Below are 27,795 nucleotides of genomic sequence, written 5' to 3'. Positions count from 1 at the left end.
AACTCACATGGATTAGGGGTTTTCCAAGCAAAGGCAAATAAAAAAAAGTGCAATTAACGTGATATAATGTTAAAAACTGAGAAAACAAAACCCTACAGACATCTAAATGCTGGTATTCAAAAAAGCTCCATGTAATTCCAGAATAGAAACATACAGTACATACTGATGTCAGGAGTGGCCCACTATACCCTACCAACACCACCACTAGTAAGTGAAGATAAGCTATCTATCGTAAACCATAAAGGCAAGTCATTTAGTACAAACTCTGGATGTGTGCTTGCATTATACAGTCCTGTAACATTTCTGAAAAGCGGAGGTCAGTTTTTAGTGTTTTCAAATAGTGGAATGAGCATTGTTTTACTATGAGGATTACGGTGTTGCTCAGTGATGAGGTCAAGGCTCTATCACACATTGATTTCCATGTACCTGTGATATTCAGTGTCTCTTATGCTGCTGTAAACTAATGTAAATGAATTCAGTTTTGCTTAATACTTATATGGAAAATCTACAAAATAGTATACATTAAAAGGTGAAACATTGTTACTACTTTATCTTAAATATATGTTGGTTCTCTTTCTTATTGGACCTATTCAGTAAGGAGACATTGGGCAAGACTCCCTAACATTGCTACTGCCTACTGAGAGCGCTACAGTGGCTGCAGCTCTGGTGCTTTGAGTCCGCTAGGAGAAAAGTGCAAAATAAATGTTCTGTGTCTTGTGACTAGACCTTAATTCTGTTTTACAATGTGATACATGAAATACATGATTACATTTCAAAGTGCCTTTATGAAAGGATTAGAAATTATTTTTCCGTCTTAAAAAAGTGCTTTAGCAGATGCTGGATTTGAAGTTAATAATGGCAATCATCTTCACTGCTACAGGCGCTCTTCTGTGAAGCATCTCTTTGTCTATTGGCATATTGTTCTATCCGGACTTCCTGTTTCAGACACATGGCACACTTACAGAATTATGAACTGGAACTAAATGGAAGTGCATAAGAAAATGCCAGATCACATTTATGCATAACAAAACCTTGCCAATTTTGTATCGCACCAAATGTTGTCTAGCCATATGAAGCAATAAGGCTTTATGGAAGGCCAGTTGTCGTTTTAGTAACCTTGTGTAATCAAGTGCAAAATATACATAGAAGGCAATGAACTTTGATGACTTAGACCAAAGAGCAAGAGATAATGCTCTTAGACACATCAACCCTCCTGGCAAATGCTTTATAGCCAGACAGGGCTTGTCTGGAATAAAATATGCAGTTAAAATGAATTCACATGAATACATTGTATATAAACTTAATTACTTAGAGAAAAGGAGGTTAGCATAACATTGCTGGATATATAATCATGTTTCTGGCTCACTAGTAAACATCCTGCACCGACTACCCTTTCCGAATAGAGACAGGCTGCACTACATATGCAATTTCCACTGGGCTAGCCGCTCATAAAAATGTAAAAATATAGCTCAAGATATCCTAGACCTTAAACTTCTATAGGAAATTAAAAGGGCTTAAAGGAGACACGTCTATAAGCGTTTTGCAGATCAAAAGAACTCTCAGAGGACTTGTAAATAACAAAACGATGTTCCGGTTTTGTATTTAATGATTTAGAATTGAAATCCAGGGTTGCACTTGACTATCACCCTGGGATAATAAAGGAACGAGCTAAGTGAAAAGAGATGTTGAGGTTTAAGATACAGTGCGTAGATCGGTCTATACTGTGTGTTCTGTGCTGACATCTTGGTATTAGTGATATCAGCATAATCCAAAGCAGTCGTTCAGTTATTAGCTCTTGGACACCTTTTAAGATTTGCCTCATTTTATAAATGATTGAACAATATGGTCCAACAAGAAAAAAAAAAAACATCAAATAGCTGTCGTGTGTGATTAGCATAAGTATTGTTACATGTGAAGCATTTCGGAGTAGAGGATTTGTACTCATTAAGGTCAGAAAAGTCAAGAAGGTATATTACAAGTGAGAATTAAGTAATGCAAATATGCTGTGCAGGAATGTCAAATGTAAAGAATCTTACACATGAACAGGAGATAGCCCAACTTACTCTCACATACATGCATACTGTGCTCTGTTGTGCAGCTACAGACTGGGGCTGCTACAACACAAGGCTATGCAGCATCAAGTAGCTGCGGTTCAACAGAGTGAGCAGCAACTTCACAGGATAACATTAGCAGTGTATGTTACAGGGTTATAAGATTTACTAGTAGACCTAAGCCCGTTTAAAAACAAGCTCTAGGTCTGTGTTTCTCGGCGCGCACGCCCGCCACCCGCGCCACCTGTAATCCGCTGTATAGATGATTGGGACAGAAGAACTGAATGGGAAGCACCTCTCTCTCAGCCTGATAAAGTAAAGATGGCAATACTCATAGATGGCCATCAGATAGATCCCTCTCTCATTAAGTCTGATCAGAGAGTGATCTATTAGCTACCCACACACTGCACAGATTTTCAATCGATTTCAACTTAAAATTGACTTAAAGTCTGTGGAGCGGCCTGACTGGCCGCCCAGGTCTCCCCTATCTGTGCTCCCCTGGGGGTTTGCAGCAGAACTCTCACCTGTCCCGCCGACATAGGTCCTCCAGAGTCCAATGGCCTTTCTCCATGCTGTAGGGCTCCTCCTCCCTGTGCCTTCTCTCCCTGAGTTGTGACAAAAGCTAAAAGTTCAAACACTAGAGGTTCAGCGTGTATGCTGCCAGACTTCTAGCGTTTGAGCTTTAGTTGTTGTCACATGGAAGAGAAGGAAAAGGGAAGAGGAGCCCACAGCATGGAGAAAAGCCACCGGACACTGGAGGATGTGCGCAGGTGGGACAAGTGTGAGCTCTGCTGCCAACACACTGCTTTGGCTGTCGCCAAATTGAATGCCACTAGCTAAGTGCTCTCGACCTGCTGCTAATTAAGCAACATTTTCAAGAAGCTTTGAATGGTTACTAGTACACTTTGGCACATTTGCCTTGCGTGTTAGAGGACTTTGTCCTGACACCCAATGCTGCTATGAATGTTTGTATGGGTAACAACAGAGCTCTGATTATGTCTGGCTGCTTCTTAGATGGATACCGATAGTCAGATATTGATTTGATGTGCCAAAGCTACAACATTTACCAGCTGTTTTGTTGTACACAAGACGGTTCTCAGTAGATTTCATTGACCTGACCGTGTGTGGCCAGCTTTCTAAAGAAATGTGCTTGTCTAAAAAAATTAGATACATGTTTATGAGCTTCTCAAATATGAGAAATTCATTTCTTGGGAATGAGAGAGGAATGTTATTATGGTATTTTCATATTTTGTTTTACTGATTCTTTAGTGCCCACAAACAATCAAACATCTGCCCATGATCAGAACATTCTCTTATGTGCTGGATTAAATGAATAAATAGTGATTTTTTTTCTGCTGACTTAAGTTATTTGTCCCAAGACAGTATTTTACTTGAATAGACTCAGGTTTCAGTTAATAGGAAACTGATGCACGCAAGACTATTGTTACAGCAGACAGCAAAATAAGTTCCAAACAGGCATGAAAATGCTTAGAATAATTATTTTAAGAGACTGCAATGTATGGGCACTGGTAATAATCATAATCCTCACTCAAATTAAAAGAGTTTTTCTTTGGCCAAGCACAGCTGTTTACCTCCAATATTAACATTTTCTACCTATTGTACATTTTCTTAAACTACATACACAACATGGCGAACATTGTACAGACATTTATGGCCAGACATGCACCAACCAATGAAGCAACCAAATCTTCAATGAAATGACTGTAAAGAAACATCAAATGAAACCTTTCTTTCAAATTAGAAATCTGGATACATTTCCTGTTTGAACACATTGGAAAATAATATAAAAAATAATATATATGATTTTTTTTTTTTAGAAAAAATGATACCACTTGTTAACCACTTTAGAACGGACATATAAAACACCCTTAACCGGTTCAGCCTAAATGGACGAGCAAGCTCGTCCAGGCAGCGGCAGCTAAAGCCTAACTGGACGGGGATGCACGTCCAGGCGCACTTCCGCGTGTGCGCGCGCATGGACGCGTGGTGCGCGCGGTGCGCGCTCGTCCCCGACGGCTTACAAGCCGTGCTGTTTGGTGAAGAGGAGCCAGCGCTCCTCTGAGCCAATCAGAGCAAAGGAAGTAAAGAATTCACATAGTTACATCCAGTAACAATGTGAATTCTTAATAATGTTTGTAAATAACAGGTTTCCCTCTCTCTGTCTCTCAGCTCCTGTCACACAGATCAATCACTGTTCTGTGGTGACAGGAGCTGAGAGACAGACTGACAGATAAGCTGGTAGGAATTTCTTTTAATAAAATTTGCCCCCCATCCCTGAATTTTTAACCCCATACTGCCCAGAATCCCTGATTCTCCCTCTCCTTGGCCATTTATTACCTACTGATCTATTGATCACTGATCTATTGTGATCTTTTTCTTCCTATCTGTTACTACCTATACTCTACTCTCCTCCCCCCCCTCTTCTCTACTGTCTCCACCCCCCCTCTACACCCCCCCCCCCCCCCCCCAAAAAAAACTGTCACTTTAAAAAAAAAATCTTTCTATCTTTTTATATTTCTCATCTTTATCTATCCCTTTTTAAATGGCGAGGAGGCTCTATTCTGTGGAGGAGGCAGCCGCCATCCTCCAGCAGCGAGGATGAGTCAGGTAGTGATTGGCTCCCTCCGTCCGGCTCTGGTTCAGGATCTGAATCTTCAGAGTCCGAAGGGCCGCCATCACGCCGCTTGAGGAGGGACCCAAGTCCTGAGTCCGCTGATGAGGGACCATCAGGACTGTCCACAGCAGGGGGCTCCGTGGGCAACCCAGCATCGGGCTCCGTGGGCAACCCAGCATCGGGCTCCGTGGGCAACCCAGCAGAGGGCTCCGTGGGCAACCCAGCAGAGGGCTCCGTGGGCAACCCCGCTGCTGCTAGCAGCAGTGCGCCAGGGGGAGCTAGGCGCAGACAGGGTAGGCAGCCACAGGTACCTCGCAGGCAGGAGGTACCGCTTCATATGTTAAATGGCACCTGGGAACCCCCTAATTATGCTGCGCCCAACATCCCACCCTTCACAGCCACCGCTGGTGTGTCAGTGCCCATTGTCAATCAGGCACCAATTGACATTTTCCAGCTTTTTATGACAGAGGCAATGTGGGAGCATTTAGTAGAGCAAACTAATTTATTTGCTCTACAATTTTTAGCTGACCACCCCACTAACTATATCACCAGAAAATGGCACCCCACCAACGTGCCCGAAATGAAGGCCTATGTAGGCCTCACGCTCAGCATGAGCATCAACCCAAAGCCCCAGATAAAAATGTACTGGTCCAGGGACCTTTATCACAATGCACCCCTCTATCCAGCAATAATGCCCAGGCAGCGTTTTGAGCTGTTGTCAAAGTTTTTCCACCTGAATGACAACTCTCAAGATGTGGAACATACCAACCCTTCCCATGACAGACTGTTTAAGTTGAGACCCCTGTTGACCCACCTAAGTGCAGTGTTCATGGATGTATATACCCCACACCGGGTAATTGCTGTGGACGAATCCCTGGTACCGTTTCATGGGAGACTTTCCATGAAACCGTACATACCAAGCAAGAGGGCAAGATGTGGGGTGAAAATTTATAGGGCATACGAGAGTGGCACTGGCTATACCTTCACTTTTAAAATCTATGAAGGCAAAGACTCCATTCTGCAGCCAGCTGGGTGCCCTGAGTACATTAGCACCAGTGGCAAAATAGTGGTGGACCTATTAAATCCACTTCTCCACCAAGGCTACCACGTCTACTTGGACAACTTTTATACAAGTGTGCCACTGTTTAAGTTCCTCTTCTCAGTCCAGACTGGCGCATGTGGGACGGTGAGAGCAAACCGTAAAGGCCTCCCCCCACAGGTAGTAAATAAAAAACTATGCAGAGGAGAGTCTTACGCACTCAGATCTGAAGAGCTCCTGGCAATAAAGTTCCACGACAAGCGGGAGGTGATGATGCTATCTACCATCCACACTGAGGCCACAGTTCTTGCCACATCCAGAACGGAACAGCGTACAAAGCCAGAGGCCATAGTCGCCTACAATAAAAATATGGGAGCAGTGGACTTATCAGACCAAGTCTTGGCGCCTTATTTATTAAGAAGAAGAAGGAAAGCATGGTACAAAAAAATAACATTCTTCTTGTTGCAGATGACCATGCACAATGCATTTGTGGTCTATCTAAAAACAGCCACAACACCAACAAGCCAACAGATGACCTTTCTTGACTTCCAGATTCAAGTCCACAAGTCCCTAATGTATTCCCCTGGCCAAATTGCACAACAGGATCCTATCCATTTGGAGAACTCAATTAGACTGAGGGAGAGACATTTCCCTGAACTAATTCCCCCCAATGAAGTGAAAAAAGCCCCCCTGAGAAGATGCAGAGTGTGTGTGAAACACAAGAGACGGTGTGAGTCACGGTATTTTTGCCCAGATTGCCCGTCAGCCCCTGCACTGTGTGTTATCAAGTGCTTTAGGGCATACCACACACTTGCAGATTACTAATTTCTTTTTTTTCCTTTTTTTGTGTTTTTTTTTCTTTTTTTTGTGTTTTTTTTTTCTTTACCTGGACATATTTGACTGGCATTTTCCCCTTTCCTATATATTCATGTAACTTACAGACCCTCAAAGGAGCTCACATTTGGCATACCCCTATGTTTTTGGGGTGTTGGAGGAAACTGAATTTTTTGAGGAAAAAGAAAACACAAACAAAGTTCAAAATTGAATGTTGGACCCTGCTGCTCCCATCTTCTGACTCTTGGATCTGCTTGACCCCTGACTTATGGCCTCTGGCTTTTCTCTAATTCTGCAAGACATCCAATGGTAAGTTCCAATGTATTTGTTATCACTGTGAAGAGAAGTGATATATTCAAATTAGCCACATTTTGGATTTGTTATAACCAGGACAATGTGAGAATTCCTTTTGCAGTGTTCCTTTGAGAAGGTAGCTCACAAAATACCTACTGATGAATAGCCCTGGTTGTTAGCCTTCTATGATGGTGTCATGTGCGGTCTTTGTTTGATTCCAATCTCTCCTGGGAATATGCAAACAAACAATAGCTCTGCAACAATTAGTGCAAAAAAAATAGTGCACATTGGGTATAACTGATTGCTGCACCCAACCATTTGTTACTAAGTAAGGCATATGTTGTATCATTTTAACCGTGATGAGCTGTAGAAAAAATTTTGGTGTGTTTTAGGACTGAGGCCTAAGTCATCAGATTTTTTTCTAGTGCCAAAGTGAAAAAAATATGTAAAAAATATCATTTTCCAAGTTATGATTCAATTTTAGCAAAACCACAGAAGTCCAATTGTTTCAAAATATGTGTATCTCAGTAGGCCTGGGTCTCTAGTTTTCAGAATGGTGACATTTGTGACCTGTTTCAAATGTTCTGACACTCCAGGGGCTTTGCGAACAAAGAATGACTGTATTACTTTTGTTGCAAAAAATGGCCTTGAAAAATGCATTAGTGCTGCTCATGGTTAACAGAGTATTGCGTGGCCAAGAAGCTATCTGATTATGTGTATAGGGTATCATTTTCACCGGGACAAGCAAGAGAATAGTATTTGAGGTCTTTGAGAGATTAGGCATATGTGATGTGGTTTTGTTTTAGCAGCAAATGAAATGAAAAGCAATGCAATTGTTATTTTCACATACTCTGCACCAAACTAATACACTTGTAAAAAACACCAAAAGTGACAGAATTGAAAAGTGAATACTTAAATAGTTACCTTAGGGACTCCGCTTTTTAAATATGTATGTCATGAGGATGTATTACTGTTTTTTTTTTCAAATAAAGGCTTGTAATCATTGGTAGTGTGCAATGAGAAAACAAAAAACACAACATAGAAAAAATGCACCTTTATTTCCAAATAATATATTGTCACCATACTATGTACTAGGGACATAATTTAAATCTTGTGATAACCACGACAGATAGGCAAATAAAATGTGTGGGTAAAATGTTCAGTAGCATTGTTCATTTTAAAACTATAGAGGCTGGAATTGGAGAAATAGTGTATTTTTTCATTTTTTCCCTCGTTTTTCTCTTTAAAATACATAGACATTTTAGTAGTTACTAACAACAAATGTCACCCTCCAAAAGCCAAATTTGTGGTGAAAAAAACAAGATCTAAATAATTTATGTGTGATGAGTAGTGATAAAGCTATTAGCGAATGAATGAGAGCAGCGCTGACAGGGGAAAATTGCTTCAGTCCTTAAGGTGAAAATAGCTGTGAGGCTGAACCGGTTAAAGAGAAACTGTCGCGAAAATCTTAACATTTTAAACACATGCAAATAAGAAGTACATTTCTTCCAGAGTAAAATGAGCCATACATTACTTTCTCCTATGTTGCGGTCACTTACAGTAGGTAGTAGAAAACTGACATTAACAAATTAAAGTTTTAAAATAAAATGTGCTAATGTAGATAAAAAACACAAATTACATTTGGCTGGTTCTCCCGTTTATCGCTAAACTTTTTGAACTGAAAAAATGATAAAATTATTTTTAATAGTAAAAATAAGAGAGAAAGGGATACTGGAGAAGGTTAATTAAAAATGTTATGTAGAGGGCTAAAAAGTGGGTGGGGTTAAAATGTATATTTTATTTAGCCACTTCAGCCCACCGGCCATTTTACCCTTACCCCCAAGAGCCATTTTCACCTGTTAGCTCTCCTCCCATTCATTTGGCCATACATTTATCACTGCTTCTCACAACTGACTGATCTAGATCTTGTACTTGTTTTAGCTACAAATTATGCCTTTTGTGGGCGATACTGGTTTTCAGTAATTACTTTATTTTCTATGCATTTTATTGGTAAAAACAAGAAAAAATAAAAAAAACTACACTTTTTTTTGCAGTTCCATCCCCTATAGTTTTAATAAACAATGCCACTATAAATAAAAATACACATTTTATTAGTCCCAGTTATCACAACATTTAAGTTATGCTCCTAGTACAATGTATGGTGGCAATATATTATTTGGAAATAAAGGTGTATGTTTTTGTATACGGCCAATAATTAAAAGCCTTTATTTACTAAAATAACAGTAATGTACCTTCATGACATAGATATTAAAACCGCTTTGTCTCTAAGGCAACTATTTCTATATTTTAACAGTTTTTTTTTTAACAAAGAAAAGAGCTGGCACATCCAAAGTTAATCTTTATTGGTTCCATGTAAAAGAATATAGCCAAAATTTCGAAGCCACATAGGACCCCTTTATCAAGGCTATGTTTGCTCGGAGGCAAAGATCTGTCTGCTGCTGTACACAAGTTCCTGTGAGGAAGTAGGAGTCTGTCTCCTCTAGACACTTGCAGAGAGTGATGTGTATTCATCTGGGACACTAGAGGCAGTACGATCATGGATGCTATGCAGAGCGGAGTGGGAGTGATGATTGCCAATGGAACCAGGAGAGTTGAGAGCCATTCTTCTCCTGCAGCTGCCTTAGTGATCACTACAATCAGCAGTGATCGTAGTGATCACACGATCAGGAGCAAACCCCATGATCACTAAAGGGAGGTGTCAGCTGTCATATGAAAGCTGAATCTCCCCATTTGAGTGTGTGCTATTGCAGCAGGAGCACGTGGGATGGCAGCTAGTGAAATCTATGCCCTGGCAGAAATAACAGCTCCAAAACAGGACGTAGATTTCAATTGCTGCCGTCCACAATGGGAAAACTTTTATTCGAGGAGGCAAGTCCTGATTGTAAGAACCATTTCAAAGTGTATTTTAAGATGGTTCCAAATATCTGACTTATCCAATAACTACTGTTTTACACAAACCGCTGTTGATGTTAAAAATATAGGTCAGAAAGGGAGCGTGTAAGGGGAGAAATATTGGAGCTCCCTTTGCTGACTTATTCAAAATTTAAAAAAATGAATTGCTTAATCAAAATCTGCCGGATCAACTTTTCACTGATTTTAGCCAGTTTAAAAAACAATGTTGAGGTGACTTTTTGCCATTTGAAATAAGCCTTCAAAGACAAGTACATTAAGGTATGTTTATTTAAGGCTTGCATACCTTTCAGTGACCTCCAGTGTTTTATTCTGGTTTTAGCTATGCAGATTGCTTTTCCTTCTCATCTCTGTTTTGGGAGCGATTTCTGTAGTTTCAGCATTTGTCCCCACCCCTTCCAGCCATTGTGCATCTCTGAACTACTCCACTTTCTCGAATCTCACTTAAACTTTCCCTTTAAGCAGTTATGAACCCTAATAAACCATCTTCCTGAAGCTTAAACCTAATTTAATAATTACGGATAACAGATACAATTACTGAGGAGGAGAATGAGGCCTAGAACACTGGAGAGGAGTCAGGATATCCACTAGCTAAATGTAATTCACACCGTGCAATAGTGAATTTAAACCACAAAAAATATGTCACTTTGTTTATCTCAGGAAACTATGTATTTACATTTTGAGGGGTGGGGGATCCAGAGAGAGTACACTGGGAACCCGTCCATACACTTGTAAGTCAATTCTGATAATATTAGTAGTCTAGTGTCCTATTTTAAGTAATGTGACCATCATCTAACTTCAAATGGGTTTATACTACAGGGAGATGAACTCCATATGGATGTTTGTTTTTTCATGGGAAGTCTCAACATGAGACTCAGTGTTCTTGGCCACAATACAGCGTCAACAAGAGGTGGCACAGGGGACAGCCGGCTGCCACAGAACATGCCAGGATATAAACAAGGAAAGAGCTACACACTCAGGGCCAAGAATGCTTTACATGCTTTTACAATTTTCTGCAGCGTGGAGAAAAATTCATCCTTAACAACAAATACAACCTCAAGGAAAACATTTTATGCAGAACAAAAGGAAAACTTGTACTTTGTAAAAAGAGCAGGGCAGACTTATCCTGTATCCCATTATGGTGCTCATGCGGTCATATGAGTGATAACTGGTTGTGCTCTTTTCACATACATTTCACTGCCTTTACAGGAGGATACAGCAAGTGTCTTGAACATGTGGGTTTCAATGGAAGTCACAGTGTAAAATTTATGTAAAAATACAATTAAAATGTTTTTCTTAATGGTCAGTTTTTTTTTTTGTTTTTTTTTATCAGAAAGTCCTAGTTCTATGGTTTATATACATTTTGTTTTGTAACCCCCCCCCCCCCCCCCCCCCAAGTTGTGTTGAAATAATATTAGCCACTTCTGCACCACAGTTTTTTTTCCCCTTCAAAAGCTCTACCCATTCATTCGGTAATAACTTTATCGCTACTTATCACACTGAAACGATCTATATATTTTTTGCGGGAAAAACTAGGCTTTCTTTGGGCAGTACTTTATGCTAAGAATTATATTATTTTATATGCATTTTACAGTGAAGAATAAGAAAAAAATAAAAAATTCAACATTTCTCAGCTTTCAGCCGCTGTAGTTTAAAGAGTAACTGTCAGGCTGCAGAAGCTAATTTAAACCTCTATTCTCCTGTGTTAAACAGTTTAGAAGGAAGCCAAAAAGGCATTACTGAAGATAAAAATCTCTCTTACCTTTGATGTGTGCTTATCAGCAAAGCTGTTAGACCCAAGCAGGACGCAAGCCGCATACCATACTGCAAAGCATTCTGGGGCCCTCCCCTCGGCTGCTAATGAGACGTTACAGGATCGAGTTTCAGCAGCTTGTAATCAGTCCAGCGTGTAGCACTGATAAATCTCCGGGCAGAGTACACTGCAGGAGTCCGCTATTGTTCCTAGCCACATGGCTAATTAATATTCACTGCACACTGTGTTATTCAGTACGAGCTTTTCTGTGATCAGGAAGCAGGGAGGACATGACGACACATTTGGCTTCATAGGACAACAGACAAACATGGAACCTGCCATGAGCTGTCAGGAGCATCAATCTCTGCATATACTATATAAAAATTCTGTGAAATCCAAACGTGGACAGCGAAATGCATATGTAATGTAAGTACAGCCAATCTTTAGCTACTGATATATGTGTTTATTTTCTCTGAGACCCCTTACCTAACAGCTCCTCTTTAAAGATAAAATGTGCTATTGTGGATAAAACACACATTTTATTTGCCCATTTGTTCCGGTTATTACAATGGTTACGTTTTCTATGGTAAGTGTATAATGTTGCATTTGGATGTAGTTTTACTATTTGGTCACAAGATGGTGCTTTACCAACTCCGTTTTCTAAAAATAGAAAACAGAACCAAGTTTTTACAGTTGTTTATATACAGGGACGTAGATAAGCGTGGCAGAAGTTCTCAAGGGGTTAATATACATTTAGTTAGCACTGTCCTGTATTTGTTAGAGTGTCACAATCTTACAGAGAAACTGTACTAAAAATAACAATGAATAACAATGTTTCTTTTTTACAATATTACTTTATAAATTATTTAGTCAGTGTTTGCACATTGTCAGATCTTTCCTGACCCCAACTTACATTCTGAGATTTATCACAAGTGGCAACATCTTTAGTCCTGTCAGGTGCAACACTGCAGAATGTTTTTTTACTGAGAGTTTGGAAAGTGGTGCAATTTATTACATGTTCTCCCAGAATGCTCTGGGGCAGAATTCTGCATAGCTAAACAGCAGCACTGGGAGGGCAGGGCTACAATATACAGCAATATATAGCTATAGGAGGTGTTTCTGATCCTAAAAACAAGAAAATGTATGTAGAAATTGAGTATCCTCAATTATCTGTATTATATGTCACTACAGTGTCTCTTTAACTTAAACATTGTACACCTGCTAGATGACTCTAGTGAGTGTTTTGGGGCTCCTGAACTTCCTTGAAACATCAGCAAGATATCAGCCTATTGGAGTGCTCCATCATGCACATCCACCCTCCTCCCCATCTGTAGCCACAGACTGTGTCAGTAGCAGGGCTGTGGAGTCGGAGTCGGAGTCGTGGAGTCGGGCAATTTTGGGTGTCTGGAGTCGGGAAAAAATGCACCGACTCCGACTCCTAATGAATTTGTAACTGTAATTAAAATAGAAAATATGATAACATGTTCTATTTCTTAGATAATAGTCATTAAAAATAATGTATATATACAGTATATATACAGTAATAGCTGCGCTTAGTCCACAAAAATGAAATAAACCAATCAAAATTAGTTACTTGTGCTGCTTCAATAAAGCAGTCCCCGTATTTTTAAGGTCAGATATACATATCTGATTGTGACTTATATATGATGTGTACACAGGAATCTCTTATATATACTAAATAACATCTATGCTGTAAGAATAAAGCCTGATGTGTAGCTGTGTCACTAATAGAGATGGTCAATGAGATGGAAATAATTCTGCACTGATGCTGATTTATGCAAATGGATGCACTCCCTTTGCTGATGAAATCAAATAATTTGATATGTTGTTAAAATTTGGTTTGGTGACTACAAATTAAAGGGTACCTGAGACGGATGAAAAGTAAAGTTTTATACATACCTGGGGCTTCCTCCAGCCCTCTTCAGGCTAATCAGTCCCTCGCTGTCCTCCACCACCCGGATCTTCTGATATGAGTCCTGGTAATTCAGCCAGTCAGCGCTGTCCGGCCGCATGCCACTCCCACAGCCAGGAACATTCTGCACCTGCGCAATAGTGCTGCACAGGTGTAGTATGCTCCTGGCGGCGGAGTGTGTACCTGGGCCTGACTGGCTCAAGTACCTGGACTCATAGCAGAAGATCCAGGTGGTGGAGGAGGACAACGAGGGACTGATTATCCTGAAGGCGGCTGGAGGAAGCCCCAGGTATGTATAAAACTTTAATTTCATCTGTCTCAGGTTTACTTTGTTACACAGTAGTACTATACTCTACATATGCACTCCCCACAGAGCTGCAGGGAATCCACTGAGAATGCTGTGCACATTGAACACAGAGGTGTTGTCTGTCACCCATAAACCTTGTTCAGATTGTGCATGAAGAATATGTAATAGAGGAAGAATCTCCTCATTCCCCTGCAGAGTACCTGCACATCATTCTTACATGTACCCACACTTACATTGCCTATGGCCTGATAGATGTTCTTTGTTCCGGTTTGTACCTTTTACAAGTACTCTTACCAAGGACTAGCTTTAGTCTAAAGGGAATAAATATAGTAGTCTACATATCCTTCTCACTTCAGTTGTCTTGTAAAATTCCTAAGCGTTGGCAGTTAAGAGACGAATTTCATGTTACATACTTTTAATCAACAAAATTGTAATATGCAAATTAGAGGAGTCGGAGACGAGGAGTCGGAGTCGGTGGAATCCTAAACTGAGGAGTCGGAGTCGGTGGATTTTTGGACCGACTCCACAGCCCTGGTCAGTAGCCTGCAGGCTATCTAAGCATCTGTACAGAACCAGTCCTGAAATGTCAAAAAAAGATTGAGTCCTGATCCCTACAGGCTACAGTCCTGGTACCTACAAACATTCATTCTCATTTACTGTATGTACTGTATTATTTTAACGTCAGCAGTCAATGCCCAAGTATTTGTAGATGAGTAATCTGTAAATAGTATTTAAAAAAAACTAACCAGTTAGCTTTTACTTTTTGAGGTAAATGCCCCGCCCCAATTTTCCTGTGACTGCTGCTTGCATGATAATGTGACTCTGCTCATCAAGTTTACCTCACGGCAAGATCTGCTCTTAGGTTTGCTTTAATACAAGTGTGGTGAAATTCTATCAAACAACTGAATGCTAAAAAAAACCCTACATTACTTTTTTTTTTTTTTTTTAAGTGACACTGAAGCAAAAAAAACAAACAAACAAAAAAAAAAAACTACTCATAATATAATAAATTGGTTGTCTAGCACAGACATATAACATTGCATCATTCGCTAATAATTGCAGTTTTCACAATACATTCTGCATTTTAAATGATTTCACAGAGCAGGCGACTGACCCTTTAGACTTTTCTCTGCAAAAAGACCATAAACAAAGAGGAAACAAAGAGACAGTTGAGATAACTGCTTCAAAAGACTGTGCTGTCCACGACTTTATAAAGTCGCAGAGCTCACAGAAGCTCTTTTGCATAACAACTGAAGTTTCTTAACTCTTCCTGTACTGGAAACAATATGAGACTTGTATCTGTGCTAATAATGTTTTATTTCTTAGCTGTACTACACATACAAATCATTATATCATAAGTTTATTTTTACTTCAGATTCCCTTTAAACATGCATGTCTCTGAAAAGAGAAAAGTTGCTTTCCAACATTAGAAACCATATGTAATTTTTTTTTAAATGGAAAAAAGTGAAATCATTAAAATGTACAAAACTTTATATAAAGATTCAAAGTGATTTATAAATATGAACCACAGAAGCTTGTTTTACTTACTGGAACTAAGAAAATGTGGAACAAATTGTAGCTGAGTAAAATATCAGGTTAACACCAAAAAACATATTTTGCCCTTATAGTTCATATCTACAACTTGCAGTGCTGGGATTTAGCAGTCGTTTAATAAAAGCCTACATATCCTATAGGCAGCACACGAAATCTCTTCTGATCACACGGAAAGGTGATATTCTGTGATTGAAAGGTTTTCCTCACAGCTGCTGTTGAATTTGGTTTCAATCTAAATGGAATGTTACTTCAGGGACTTCCATTTTATGACTGTATGCTTGTTAAATCAGATGTAAACTGTTTTGTGTGTCGGATATCATGCAGCAGCCCACTTACCCCCGATCTTAGCTGCAGCATGGGTCAGGTCGCTGCAGATATCTGGCTTCCCGCTCTTTTCCTCTCAGGTTCTTTTTTTGTATGGGAAATTAAACATGATTCTAAAGGAGTTTAACAATTGCTGCTAATAACGCACACTTCCTATGAGATTTTGCTCACAACTTTTACTGTTTTATGGATTTTCACAGCTGTGTAAATGTCCAAACTCAATTAAAGTAGTCGTTACTTCGGGATAAGCTTACCGATAGAGAGGAAATAAAGAATCAATACACAGGAACACTGAAAACAAGCACTAGACCATTGAGATGCCCCAGTGTACAAAAAAAGGCTAAGAGCTCTTGTGGTCAGCCAGAATAAAAGATAAAAAATGATGTCATGATATGATAGTTTCCTCTGCAGATGATGGTTTGCAGCCACAACATTAAAATGAAATTACAGTGAAAAATGTTTTATATCAGGAATACTGCTTGCTGTGCATTATCCAGCTGTCTGCTCCCTTACTAAAGATGAAAAATGCTTTCCTCAAAAAAACAGTAAATGGGTCTAGATATGTGGAGAGCCTTAGCCGGGTTTAAATATATAGAAATGTAGATATAATACTTCCCATTACTCACGTGCTTCATGGTGATTTATATATATTTTAGATAGTATGTAAGGTTTTCAGTTTTCTGCCAATTCAGATGGCGTTTAAAGTGCTAAGTAAATAAATCTATTCATGCCCAGCCCGCCCTCTTAGTTCACAAACATCCACTGCTTCTAGTAACCCTGGCTTGTCACATGACCTTTATTGAAGGGTGAAATCAGGAAGAGAGGTCAGCTGAGTCTTGCATTATCAAGAATTGTGATTTTCCAGTATAACTATTTACCATAGGTGCAGACACAAGAGGTGATACTGTAGGTGCAGACACAGGAAAAGGAACCTTCAATTTCATGACCAGTTACTTTTAGTAAAATTTAGTGTTAATTTCCAGCTGGAAAGTATTGTAGGATGGCTACCTTCTTTTCACCCCTCGAGCAATTTTTTTTTTAAAACAATGGGTTGCAACTTAAATTAAGCAAAAACCATGATGCACAGACAAATATGAATAAGCCAGAACCTGCTATGGAGAGCCAGACCTCTCCTCCACTTAACAAATCCTCACATACTGTATAATACTGTGATTATAATATCCCTTACCCCATTGAATTGTGGGAATGCTTTCATCACATACGCTACTGTGATCGGTAGATTGCCTACCCCACTGAATTGTGGGAATATTCTCATGTACATACTATTGACATATGCTACTGTGATTTGTAGACTCCCTACCCCATTGAATTTTGGGAAAGTTCTCATTTACATATGCTACTGTGATTGTTAGATTACAGTTTGGAGGGGAAATCCCTTATTAATGGTGTCATCCTATTATTTTAATTATATGTAATTATAAGTGTTGTAGGATTAACAACCATCGTTTGCCCCAGGAAGCCAAAGGAAAGTACTCCCTTGAAACACATAGGGATTTAAAGAGAACCCGAGGTGGGTTTGAAGAATGTTATCTGCATACAGAGGCTGGATCTGCCTATACAGCCTAGCCTCTGTTTCTATCCCAAACCCGCCTAAGGTCCCCCTGCACTTTGCAATCCCTCATAAAACACAGCTGTGCTGCTGACACGCAGCTTGTCAGAGCAGGCTGTGTTTATCTCTATAGTGTCAGTCTGCTGCTACTCCTGCCTCCTGCAGAACTCCGGTCCCCGCCTGCGTCCCTTCCCTCCCCACTGATTGGAGGGAAGGGATGGGGGCAGGGACTGGAGCTCTGCAGGAGGCGGGGAAGCAGCAGAGACTGACACTACAGATGTAAACACAGCCCGCACAGCTGGGCCTTGATTTATGTCTGATTGCAGAGTGCAGGGGGACCTTAGGGGGGTTTGGGATAGCAACAGAGGCTGGGCTGTATAGGCAGATCCAGCCTCTGTATGCAGATAACATTCTTCAAACACACCTCGGGTTCTCTTTAACCAGCTGAGCGGTCTGGACGAGCCAACACCGCCAGAGGCTGCCGCTCAGGCCCTGCTGGGCCGATTTTAATGAAATAAAAAGCAGCACACGCAGCCGGCACTTTGCCAGCCGCGTGTGCTGTCTGATTGCCGCTGCAGCGCGGCGATCCGCCGCTTGCAGCGGCGAAAGAGGGTCCCCCCAGCCGCCCGAGCCCAGCGTAGCCGGAACAAACAGTTCCAGCCAGCGCTAAGGGCTGGATCGGAGGCGGCTGACGTCAGGACGTCGGCTGACGTCCATGACGTCACTCCGCTCGTCGCCATGGCGACGAGGTAAGCGAAACACGGAAGGCCGCTTATTGCGGCCTTCCGTGTTACTTCTGGCCGCCGGAGGCGATCGGAAGAACGCCTCCGGAGCGCCCTCTAGTGGGCTTTCATGCAGCCAACTTTCAGTTGGCTGCATGAAATAGTTTTTTTTTTATTTAAAAAAAACCCTCCCGCAGCCACCCTGGCGATTTAATCAGAACGCCAGGGTGGTTAAACAAATTCTTTCCTATATATACCACTGTCAGCCCTGATTTACTGACACTTGCATTCACCAGCCAGAGGAGATTTTTGAGGCTCTGCAAGTGGTGCCTAATCCTACATAATGCTATACCTGTACGGGGACACCAGTCATCACAACAGGTGAGATCATTCTACCCATGGCTTTTTGACTTATGCTCCGTAGCATGAGTGTGTGAGCTTTGTTTTTTTTCTAGTGCAGTGTCCTGACTGGTTTATGGGGCAGCACCCACGGTTATCCATGCATCTGTCCATCACCCCTACCTCACCCATCGCTCCTTTGGAACTCCTTTGGAACTCTCCAAGCGTACCATTTCTTCTAAATATAATAAGACTGACTACAAATTTGTTGGGAAACCTTGTGAAGCAGCACATCTTTAAGAGCTGTTTTGCTCTTAACAATCTGAGACTTAACAGAATTTAAACTATCAACATCCAAAAAGTGAAACATAAATAAATGCAGCATTAATGGTAAAACAATTTAGTTGAGTTTAAATCATTAAAATACGAAAGAGACAAACTATGCAGATATTTGATTTAAACTGTAAATATATTTATTCTTAACCTCCTTGCCGGTTATCCCGAGCTCAGCTCGGGGTAACCTGCGCAGGAGGATTTCTCAGGCCCCGCTGGGCCGATTTGCATAATTTTTTTTCCCTACACGCAGCTAGCACTTTGCTAGCTGCGTGTAGTACGCGATCGCCGCCGCTCGCCGCCGATTCGCCGCTACCCGCCGCGCCGAGCCGCCCCCCCACGCCCCAGACCCCTGCGCAGCCTGGCCAATCAGTGCCAGGCAGCGCTAAGGGGCGGATCGGGGTTCCCTCTGTCGGTGACGTCATCCCGCCCGGTCGCCATGGCGACCGGGGAAGCCCTGCAGGAAATCCCGTTCTCAACGGGATTCCCTGCATACTCTGATCGCCGAAGGCGATCGGAGTGGGTGGGGGGATGCCGCCGCTTAGCGGCTATCATGTAGCGAGCCCTGGGCTCGCTACATAATTTTAAAAAAAAAATTAAAAAAAAAGTGCGGCGCTGCCTCCTTGCCGGATTTTTTAGACCGGCAAGGAGGTTAAAGGCTTAGTTTGTACAGACAAAGGTTAGGTCCAGATGCTCCCAAAGGAAAATAAATTGAGACCCAATTACGCTAGTTTATGCTCGCCAAATTTCTTTGAGGCCACAGAAAAGATGAACTGGGGTAAGCAAAGCCTCCAGCCCTCAGATTTGCCAGGCGTATTTTCTCCTTCCAAATTCTAATGAAATAGTTTTTCTTTCCAAAGTAAAAAATTACAATCATCATGTCTTTGCAAATGAAAAATAATGACCTTGTTCCACCCATTTAGTTACATAACTGCTCAGGAAAACGCTGCAAATTAGTACCTCAGTTTCCATGTGGGTTAGCACACTGTACATTCATACTCTAAGCTATTTTTGTACTATTACAAGATAAGTTGATGATGTATGTTGCAAAATAACATTATAATAAACCTAACTATTTGCGCTCTCCTGCATGTGTTCAAAATGAGCCAAACAACATGTAGGCCAAATACTCCCTCCTTAAAGCAGGTTGTTTTGGCATGATTGCTTTTGGCATCAGCACAATGCTTAATTACCTACTTAAAGGGAACCTAAACTGAGAAGGATATAGATTTTTCATTTTAAAATAATACCAGTTACCTGACTCTCCTGCTGATCCTGTGTCTCTAATACTTTTAGCCACAGCCCCTGAATAAGCATGAAGATCAGGTGCTCTGACTGAAGTCAGAGTGGATTAGCTGCATGCTTGTTTCAGGTGTGCGAGTCAGCCACTAGTGCAGCCAAAGAGATCTGCAAGACCGCCAAGCAAATGGTATTGTTTAAAAGAAAACGTCCATATCCCTCACAGTTTAGGTTCCCTTTAAGGCAAAATAATTTTTTTAAAAAAATCTATTTACCCAGGGCTTCCTCCAGCCCCTGGAAGCCGATATGCCCCTCGATGCAGCGCCACTTCCAGTCGGTGGCCCGGAGTCCCCTCTGTTGCAGATGCCGACCTAGCTGGGTCAGCATTTCCTGAGCCTGAGCGCGGCCGCACCACTCGCATTTACGTGACTTGGAGCGTTCTGCTCAGGCACAGAACTACTGCGCGCTCACGCAGGAGTAGAGCATGCCAGTCGGCATCTGCACTGGAGGGGACCCCTGGCCACTGGCTGGAAGCCGAGCTGCAGCGAGGGACATATCGGCTGCCAGGGGCTGGAGGAAGCCCTGGGTAAGTAGATTTTTTTTTTGTCATTTTGCTCGGACCTTCCCTTTAGGCAGGTAATCAAGCATTGGGCCGATGCCAAAACGAATCATACCAAAACCACCTGCTTTAAAGTGAACCTCCGGACTAAAACTCTACCCAGCAGAGCTGAAAAGGCTTGGTGTTTCTTTAACAGTTTCACAGCACCAGAACTTGTTTTTCTTACTAAAGCATCATTTTTAGCTAAGCTCCACCCATCAAAGAAAACTGCCCAGGCTTTTTTTCCATGATGCTGTGCAAAGCATGATGGGATTTCCTATGTTGTTATTCGCGTTGCCTAGCAACTGGGAGGGGTGATCAGCACACAGGACAGTTGGAACTGTGTCTCAGCTCCCTGTCACCTCCTTTCAACCAAAAAGATGGCTGCCCTCAAGAAATCAAACATTTGCCTGTTCTTTTAAAACAGGGTGGGTAAGAGATTATATTACCTATCTATTTTAATTAACATAACTAATGTAACTTAATGACAGTATGTTTGTTTAGGCTGAAGTTCCTCTTTAAGGAGGGATTATTAGGCCAACATGGCATTTGGTTCATTTTGGCAAGTAGATTTTTTTTTTCCTCCTCGCATCTGTCCTTTAAATCAAGGAGCCCGTCGCAGACGTCAGACACGGCCATTTACGTAGGAGAAGTGCGCCCTCTACATTTCTCTCCAGTGGCTGCTGGAGAGATACGCAAACAGCGTACTTCTCTTACGCTAGACTGGCTCCGGCTGACAGAAGTGCAGGGACCTGGTTCCTGAAGCTGCAAAGCCAGCGGAGGACGGCGACGTGGAAGCAATCGGAGTGGATGAGGCTGGAGGAAGCCCCAGGTATGTATAAAATATTTTTAAATATTCAGCTCTGGTACACTTTAACTCTCTAAATTCATGCAGAGTGATTTCTCTGTTTTCCTTCTATCCTGTGCAAGAGTTCAGGTCCACTTTAACCAGCAGAACTGGGGAGGGCTGCAAAGTATTAAAGAAAACCTTAAGTCTACACAAAAAAAACGAGTTTTACTCACCTGGGGCTCCCCTCAGCCCCCTGCAGCTGAACGGTGCCCTCGCCGTGTCCCTCCGATGCGCCTAGACTCGCCGGCGGCCACTTCCGGTTTGGCTGTCACCGGCCTACAGGCTGGGAACGCGGCTGATTATCTGCGTCCCCGGCCGCAATAGCATTATAGAGGGCGCTATTGCGGCCGGGAACGCGGCTAATCAGACGAGTCCAGGCGCATCGGAGGGACACGGCAAGGGCACCGTTCAGCTGCAGGGGGCTGAGGGGAGCCCCAGGTGAGTTAAAGTCATTTTTTTGTGCAGACTTAAGTATCCCTTTTAGCTACAAGTATATAACAACTATTGGGCTCTGCAACACTTACACTGCTGACCATGAGTTTATTTTATCAAAGTAATGAGGAAGGTGAAGCTGAATTAATTATATTTAACACTAAATGATTTTTTTTTAAATCCTAAGTAACTTACCATGTGTGCAATGGTAGCTTTCTTAGGCACAATTCATACTGCAGTAATGTATCCTTTTAATTAAAAAACCTCTATGTACTACCATATATGCCTTCCAGCCAAGTTATTACAAAACACCTGTGAACTTTAATGTCTGACACATCTAACAAGGCAGCAACAGCCAACACATTGTTTCCAAATGGTATAAAAATATGAACTTGCAAAGATTCTGTAGGTGGCTTGCCTGTAAAGGACAAGATGCCAGATACAAAACGTTGCCATCTAAACATGGTCCAAACTAAAAGAAATCTTCCTGTTTTATCTTCCTTACTATAACACCACCCCCGTGGCTCTGGCATGTTTTGCTAATCGTTTTCCATGATTCATGAAATGTTCTGTTTGGCATACAGCAGATGGAAACTGAAATGTGATTTTTAATTTTACACTGATGCCAAGACCTCAGAAACACACTTTCGAAGCTGATTTGCAGAGATGTGTAAGTGTAACTTTTATTATATGCAGTCATATTATAAGAGAACCTGATGTGACTATAAAATAAATAAGTAAAATTGCCCTAGGTAGAAGGCTGTACCTTCAGCATTTGAAATCCTGATACCCCGCCCCTCCCCCCCACCCTCCCCCCCCCAATAATCCAGTTAGTATAGTAGAATAGTCCTCTATAACTCCAAGCAAACCCAACAGCCAGAAGTGCTGGCAGGAGCCAGATTTGAATGTAGTTACTTCTGCTCATCTCCTCCTACCAGTTCTCATTGTCCAGGATCAATGCACCAATGGGGTGTCTTAGCAACAAAATTAAAATATAGTAAAGTCCTCGCACCAGCGGGGATCGCCTCATGCAAGATACATATGCTTGCTGGTTGATTAAGCAACCAGATGAAAATGCACAAACATCTCCCCCCAAACACTTACTCAGCTTCCAGCGATGTCTAGCAGCCTTCATGCAGCTCCTAGCTGCTTTCTGGCTTCCTCCGTGCACAGAAGCCGACGTGTCACCTGACCTATATTGGGTCAAGTGACAAGCTGTGAGCTGCGCACAGATGCTGGAAGCTGCAAGGTGCTGCAGGAAGGCTGTTCGATATCTCTGAAGGCTCAGAAAGTATTTTCCAAGCCTGCAAACCAACCCAAAACAAAGTCCCTATTATCCCTCAGGCATTCCGGTTAGTTGCGACTTCCGGTTGTCTGAGTTCCGGATAATGTGGTTTCACAGCAGCAGTGGTGTGGTGGGTAGTTTATTTCTGCAACCACTTTTTTTGTAAGCACAAAAGTCATGGACCAAGTGGGTTGACACTGTTCAAAGGGTGCAGTTGCATGCTAGCTGGTCCAGCCCTTCTGACAAATACACATAGATCAGCATGATGGCCACTTTAGAGATCACCAAATAGTGTTCATGTCCTTCAAAGTGGGGAGCACTATTGAGTTAAATGGAGAAGAGTGGATACCAGGGTGTTATTTTCAAGGAACTATCTCTCGCTTTAATAAGTGGTGATCCAAAGCTTCAGCAAAGTCAAGTGGTAATATATATAGATTGGGAAGATTTTATAGGATCCAGAGCCATCCCTCTCCATAGGTAAACATGTGACTTTTTTGTCACAACAGATTAGACGTTAGCTGCAACATAAACATCAATTTTTGGTAATTGCTAGGGCCAACCTGATGGTTAATTAATCACGATTTTGGTTAACAGTCATCTGCAAAAGCTGTTCTTTGGTTACAACAAAATTACCGTCTGTTCAAGCAACATTTCCTACAACTTTGTATTGCCCTGCACAGTACAGACCTTGCAGTGGTAAAATCATACTGACAGAGAAACACGCAGAGATAGAGAGAGAGAAAATAGCAATAGTTATGCTCACTCACTGTTTGTTTTTAATTTTCCAGGTTCACTGTTCCGGCTGCCAGCTTGATTGATGGCCTTGACAATGAAGATATACTTGGTACCGCTCTGCAGACCATGCACTGTATAGTGGTTCTGTTTGATATTGGGAACAATCATCCAGCTGTCGGCAGAGTTACACAAACCTGCGGGTTTAATGAGAAACATTGGTCATTTCTACACAATCTTTTCTGCCAAGCTGCACACAAAGATTCGAAAAAGTGTCAAATTCAACATTTGAGTGTTTATATTCACATTTTAAAGTGCTCCTCTTTCAATGTAGCCCTTCACTTTACAAGTCTGTTTCAAGTGGAATAGTGGAATAAGTTCACAGTCACAGTTTTACAGAACATGAAAATTCAACCCAACTTAACTAATTGTAGGTTTCAAGGAGTTGCTTAAACTAAGACAGGTATTGGTTTAGTTAAAGACTACCTCCAGCCCCCCCAAAAAGTTTAACCACTTGAGGACCGTGGGCTTTACCCCCCTTAAGGACCAGGCACTTTTTTTCCATTCAGACCACTGCAACTTTCACGGTTTATTGCTCGCTCATACAACCTACCACCTAAATGGATTTTGGCTCCTTTTCTTGTCACTAATAAAGCTTTCTTTTGATGCTATTTGATTGCTGCTGCGATTTTTACTTTTTATTATATTCATCAAAAAAGATATGAATTTTGTCAAAAAAAAAAAGATTTTAACTTTCTGTGCTAACATTTTTCAAATAAAGTAAAATTTCTGTATACATGCAGCGCGAAAAATGTGGACAAACATGTTTTTGATAAAAAAAAAACCATTCAGCCTATATTTATTGGTTTGGGTAAAAGTTATAGCGTTTACAAACTATGGTGCAAAAAGTGAATTTTCCCATTTTCCAGCATCTCTGCCTTTTCTGTCCACCTGACATGTTTCATGAGGGGCTAGAATTCCAGGATAGTATAAATACCCCCCAAATGACCCCATTTTGGAAATAAGACATCCCAAATTATTCACTGAGAGGCAAGTGAGAATCACTTACCGAGAGAAGAGCTCTGTGTGCCGCTGCTGGTCTGGTCTCCTGCATTGCATTGTCCAATTACGCTCTCACAGGAAGTACTGCGAGAGCGTGATTGGACAGTGTCAGTGCAGAATACCAGACCAGCGGCACACAGAGCTATCGCTCTCGGTAAGCCGTTCCACTGGCTGGCTGGAATTCTGGAGGTGGGGGGGGGAGTGCGCAAGGGGGGGCCCTAGGTGAGGGAGGGGAGGCTTCCCCCCCTACCCGCCGCTCTATGCCCACTTTCCCACCTTCCTGCGCTGTGCCCCCCTCTATCCTCTTAGGAGATCCCGTGCACCTGCCGATCCTGCAGAACTCCTGGGGATGAATGGCTGTAGACAGCCTCTGCAATCTGTATTGCATAAGCTAGAAACACGAAAATTGTTTGCTAAAACAAGAATTTTCGGCAAACAGTGTCATAAACAAAATGGCTGCTGGGGAATCCCCGTTCCCCGGAGGCCACCTCAGAGTGTCAGAATACGCGTTCTTTCACATGAATGGGTGGGTCCAGGGGATTAAGGCACCTCCTGCTCTGGTCACCTGGACCCACCATCTATGTGAAAAATCACTGGTTTCGCCACTCTAGTGTGGCCTCCAGCGATCGGGGATTTCCCAGTGGCCATTTTGATTGCATCACTGTTTGCCGAAATTTCTTGTTTTGAAGGCAAAATTTTCGTGTTCTCAGCCTTTGCTATACAGATGCAGAGGCTGACTGTGACCATTCAGTGGTGGGAGTTCGTCAGTGTGGGAGGGAGGTGGGATGTCATAAGAGGATACTGGCGTGGGACCACTCCTGAGGTTACTGGCGTGAGATTATTGCAAGGTAAGTATCCCTGGTTAATTTAGAACAATAAAGGACTTTTTTCGTTGTCGTGTTTTTATTTCTTTTTTTAACTTTGCTGAAATGGGTAAGGGGTACCGTGTACCCCTATACTCATTTCTCCTGGGGAGGGGGCGGCTTCCGGGGTCCGCTTGTTAAAGGGGAACCCCAGAGGGCACCATGAACCCCCCCAGGACATCGGCGGCCCCCACCTCCTCCTGGGGCACCGGAGGTGGGGAAGAGCCCCTTGTCCATGGATTGGACAAGGGCTCTGGGGGAGAGGGGGAGGTTGGCCGCCCCTCTCCTCCAGAGCCCCCCCATACCATGGACCATGCGGGCTGGTATAGCTCAGGGTGCGAAGCCCCACGTGGCCGGGGCTCCGCATTCTGGCTATCCCAGCCTGCATGGGGGACAAGGGGTTAAGGAGGCTTGGGAGGGGGGACCCCACGCTGTCTGTTTTCATGAAATGTATACAATATGTATACAGAACTCGGAATGCAGTAACCTGCTCTGCAGCAGTGTCATTTTACACAGTTTAAAAATCATTTTTCTTATGAAACTTTGAAATCGATTTGCTCAAAAACTATAAGCTCTTTTCACAAATTTTTTTTTACCATGTTCCTACTCATCTGCTTAACATACATGCCAAATTTGGTGATGATAGCATGTACGGGGGCTTTACAATTAACCGCAGAAGTTAACACTATTTAATTCAATAGAAATGCACTCGGAACACGAAAATTCGGAACACGAAACTCGGTTTTCGCATGCGGTACACGAAATTTCGACGAAATCGGAATTTAGCTGTTCCGATCAGCCCCACACATACCCATGCTGGGTGGGAGAAATATCTCTGTAAATGACAATTATTTGATTTTTTTTTTTTTACACACAATTGTCCATTTACAGAGAGATTTCTCCCACTCAGCATGGGTATGTGTAAAAATACACCCCAAAACACATTATACTACTTCTCCTGAGTACGGCGATACCACGTGTGGCACTTTTTTGTACCCTAACTGCACTAAGGGGCCCAAAGTCCAATGAGTACCGTTAGGATTTCACAGGTCATTTTTGTTTCAAGACTACTCCTCACGGTTTAGAGCCCCTAAAATGCCAGGGCAGTATAGGAACCCCACTAATGACCCCATTTTAGAAAGAAGACACCCCAAGGTATTCCGTTAGGAGTATGGCGAGTTCATAGATGATTTTATTTTTTGTCGCAAGTTAGCGGAAATTGATTTTAATGTGTTTTTTTCACAAAATGTGATTTTCCGCTAATTTGTGACAAAAAAATAAAATCTTCTATGAACTCACCATACTCCTAACGGAATACCTTTGGGTGTCTTCTTTCTAGAATGGGGTCATTTGTGGGGTTCTTATACTGCCCTGGCATTTTAGGGGCCCTAAACCATGAGGAGTAGTCTTGAAACCAAATGTCGCAAAATGACCTGAGAAATCCTAAAGGTACTCATTGGACTTTGGGCCCCTTAGCGTACTTAGGGTGTAAAAAAGTGCCACACATGTGGTACCGCCGTACTCAGGAGAAGTAGTATAATGTGTTTTGGGGTGTATTTTTACACATACCCATGCTGGGTGGGAGAAATATCTCTGTAAATGACAATTGTTTGATTTTTTTTTACACACAATTGTCCATTTACAGAGAGATTTCTCCCAGGCCCAACGTCCTATTCACAGGTCATTTTGAGGCATTTGTTTTCTAGACTACTCCTCACGGTTTAGGGCCCCTAAAATGCCAGGGCAGTATAGGAACCCCACAAGTGACCCCATTTTAGAAAGAAGACACCCCAAGGTATTCAGTTAGGTGTATGGCGAGTTCATAGAAGATTTAATTTTTTGTCACAAGTTAGTGAAAAATGACACTTTGTGGAAAAAAAAAACAAAAATCAATTTCCGCTAACTTTTGACAATAAATAAAATCTTCTATGAACTCGTCATACACCTAACAGAATACATTGGGGTGTCTTTTTTCTAAAATGGGGTCACTTTGTGGGGTTCCTATACCGCCCTGGCATTTTATGGGCCCAAAACCGTGAGTAGTCTGGAAACCAAATGTCTCAAAATGACTGTTCAAGGGTATAAGCATCTGCAAATTGACAGGTGGTCTATGAG

General features: G+C 42.0%; 1 protein-coding gene across 5 annotated transcripts in view; it reads right to left on the bottom strand.

Annotated features, from left to right (window-relative positions):
• MID1 (midline 1) overlaps positions 1-27,795 on the bottom strand; it is a 776,611-nt gene that overhangs the window by 5,966 nt on the left and 742,850 nt on the right. For all 5 annotated transcript variants that reach the window (XM_068269892.1, XM_068269894.1, XM_068269889.1 and 2 more), the window contains exon 8: positions 23,791-23,952. In XM_068269892.1, coding sequence (XP_068125993.1) covers positions 23,791-23,952 — 162 coding nt within the window. The remainder of the gene's footprint in view (positions 1-23,790; positions 23,953-27,795) is intronic.

Source organism: Hyperolius riggenbachi, chromosome 2, assembly GCF_040937935.1.
Source record: "Hyperolius riggenbachi isolate aHypRig1 chromosome 2, aHypRig1.pri, whole genome shotgun sequence".
NCBI classification, from domain to species: Eukaryota; Metazoa; Chordata; class Amphibia; order Anura; family Hyperoliidae; genus Hyperolius; species Hyperolius riggenbachi.
This window is presented reverse-complemented; position numbering and strand designations above follow the sequence as displayed.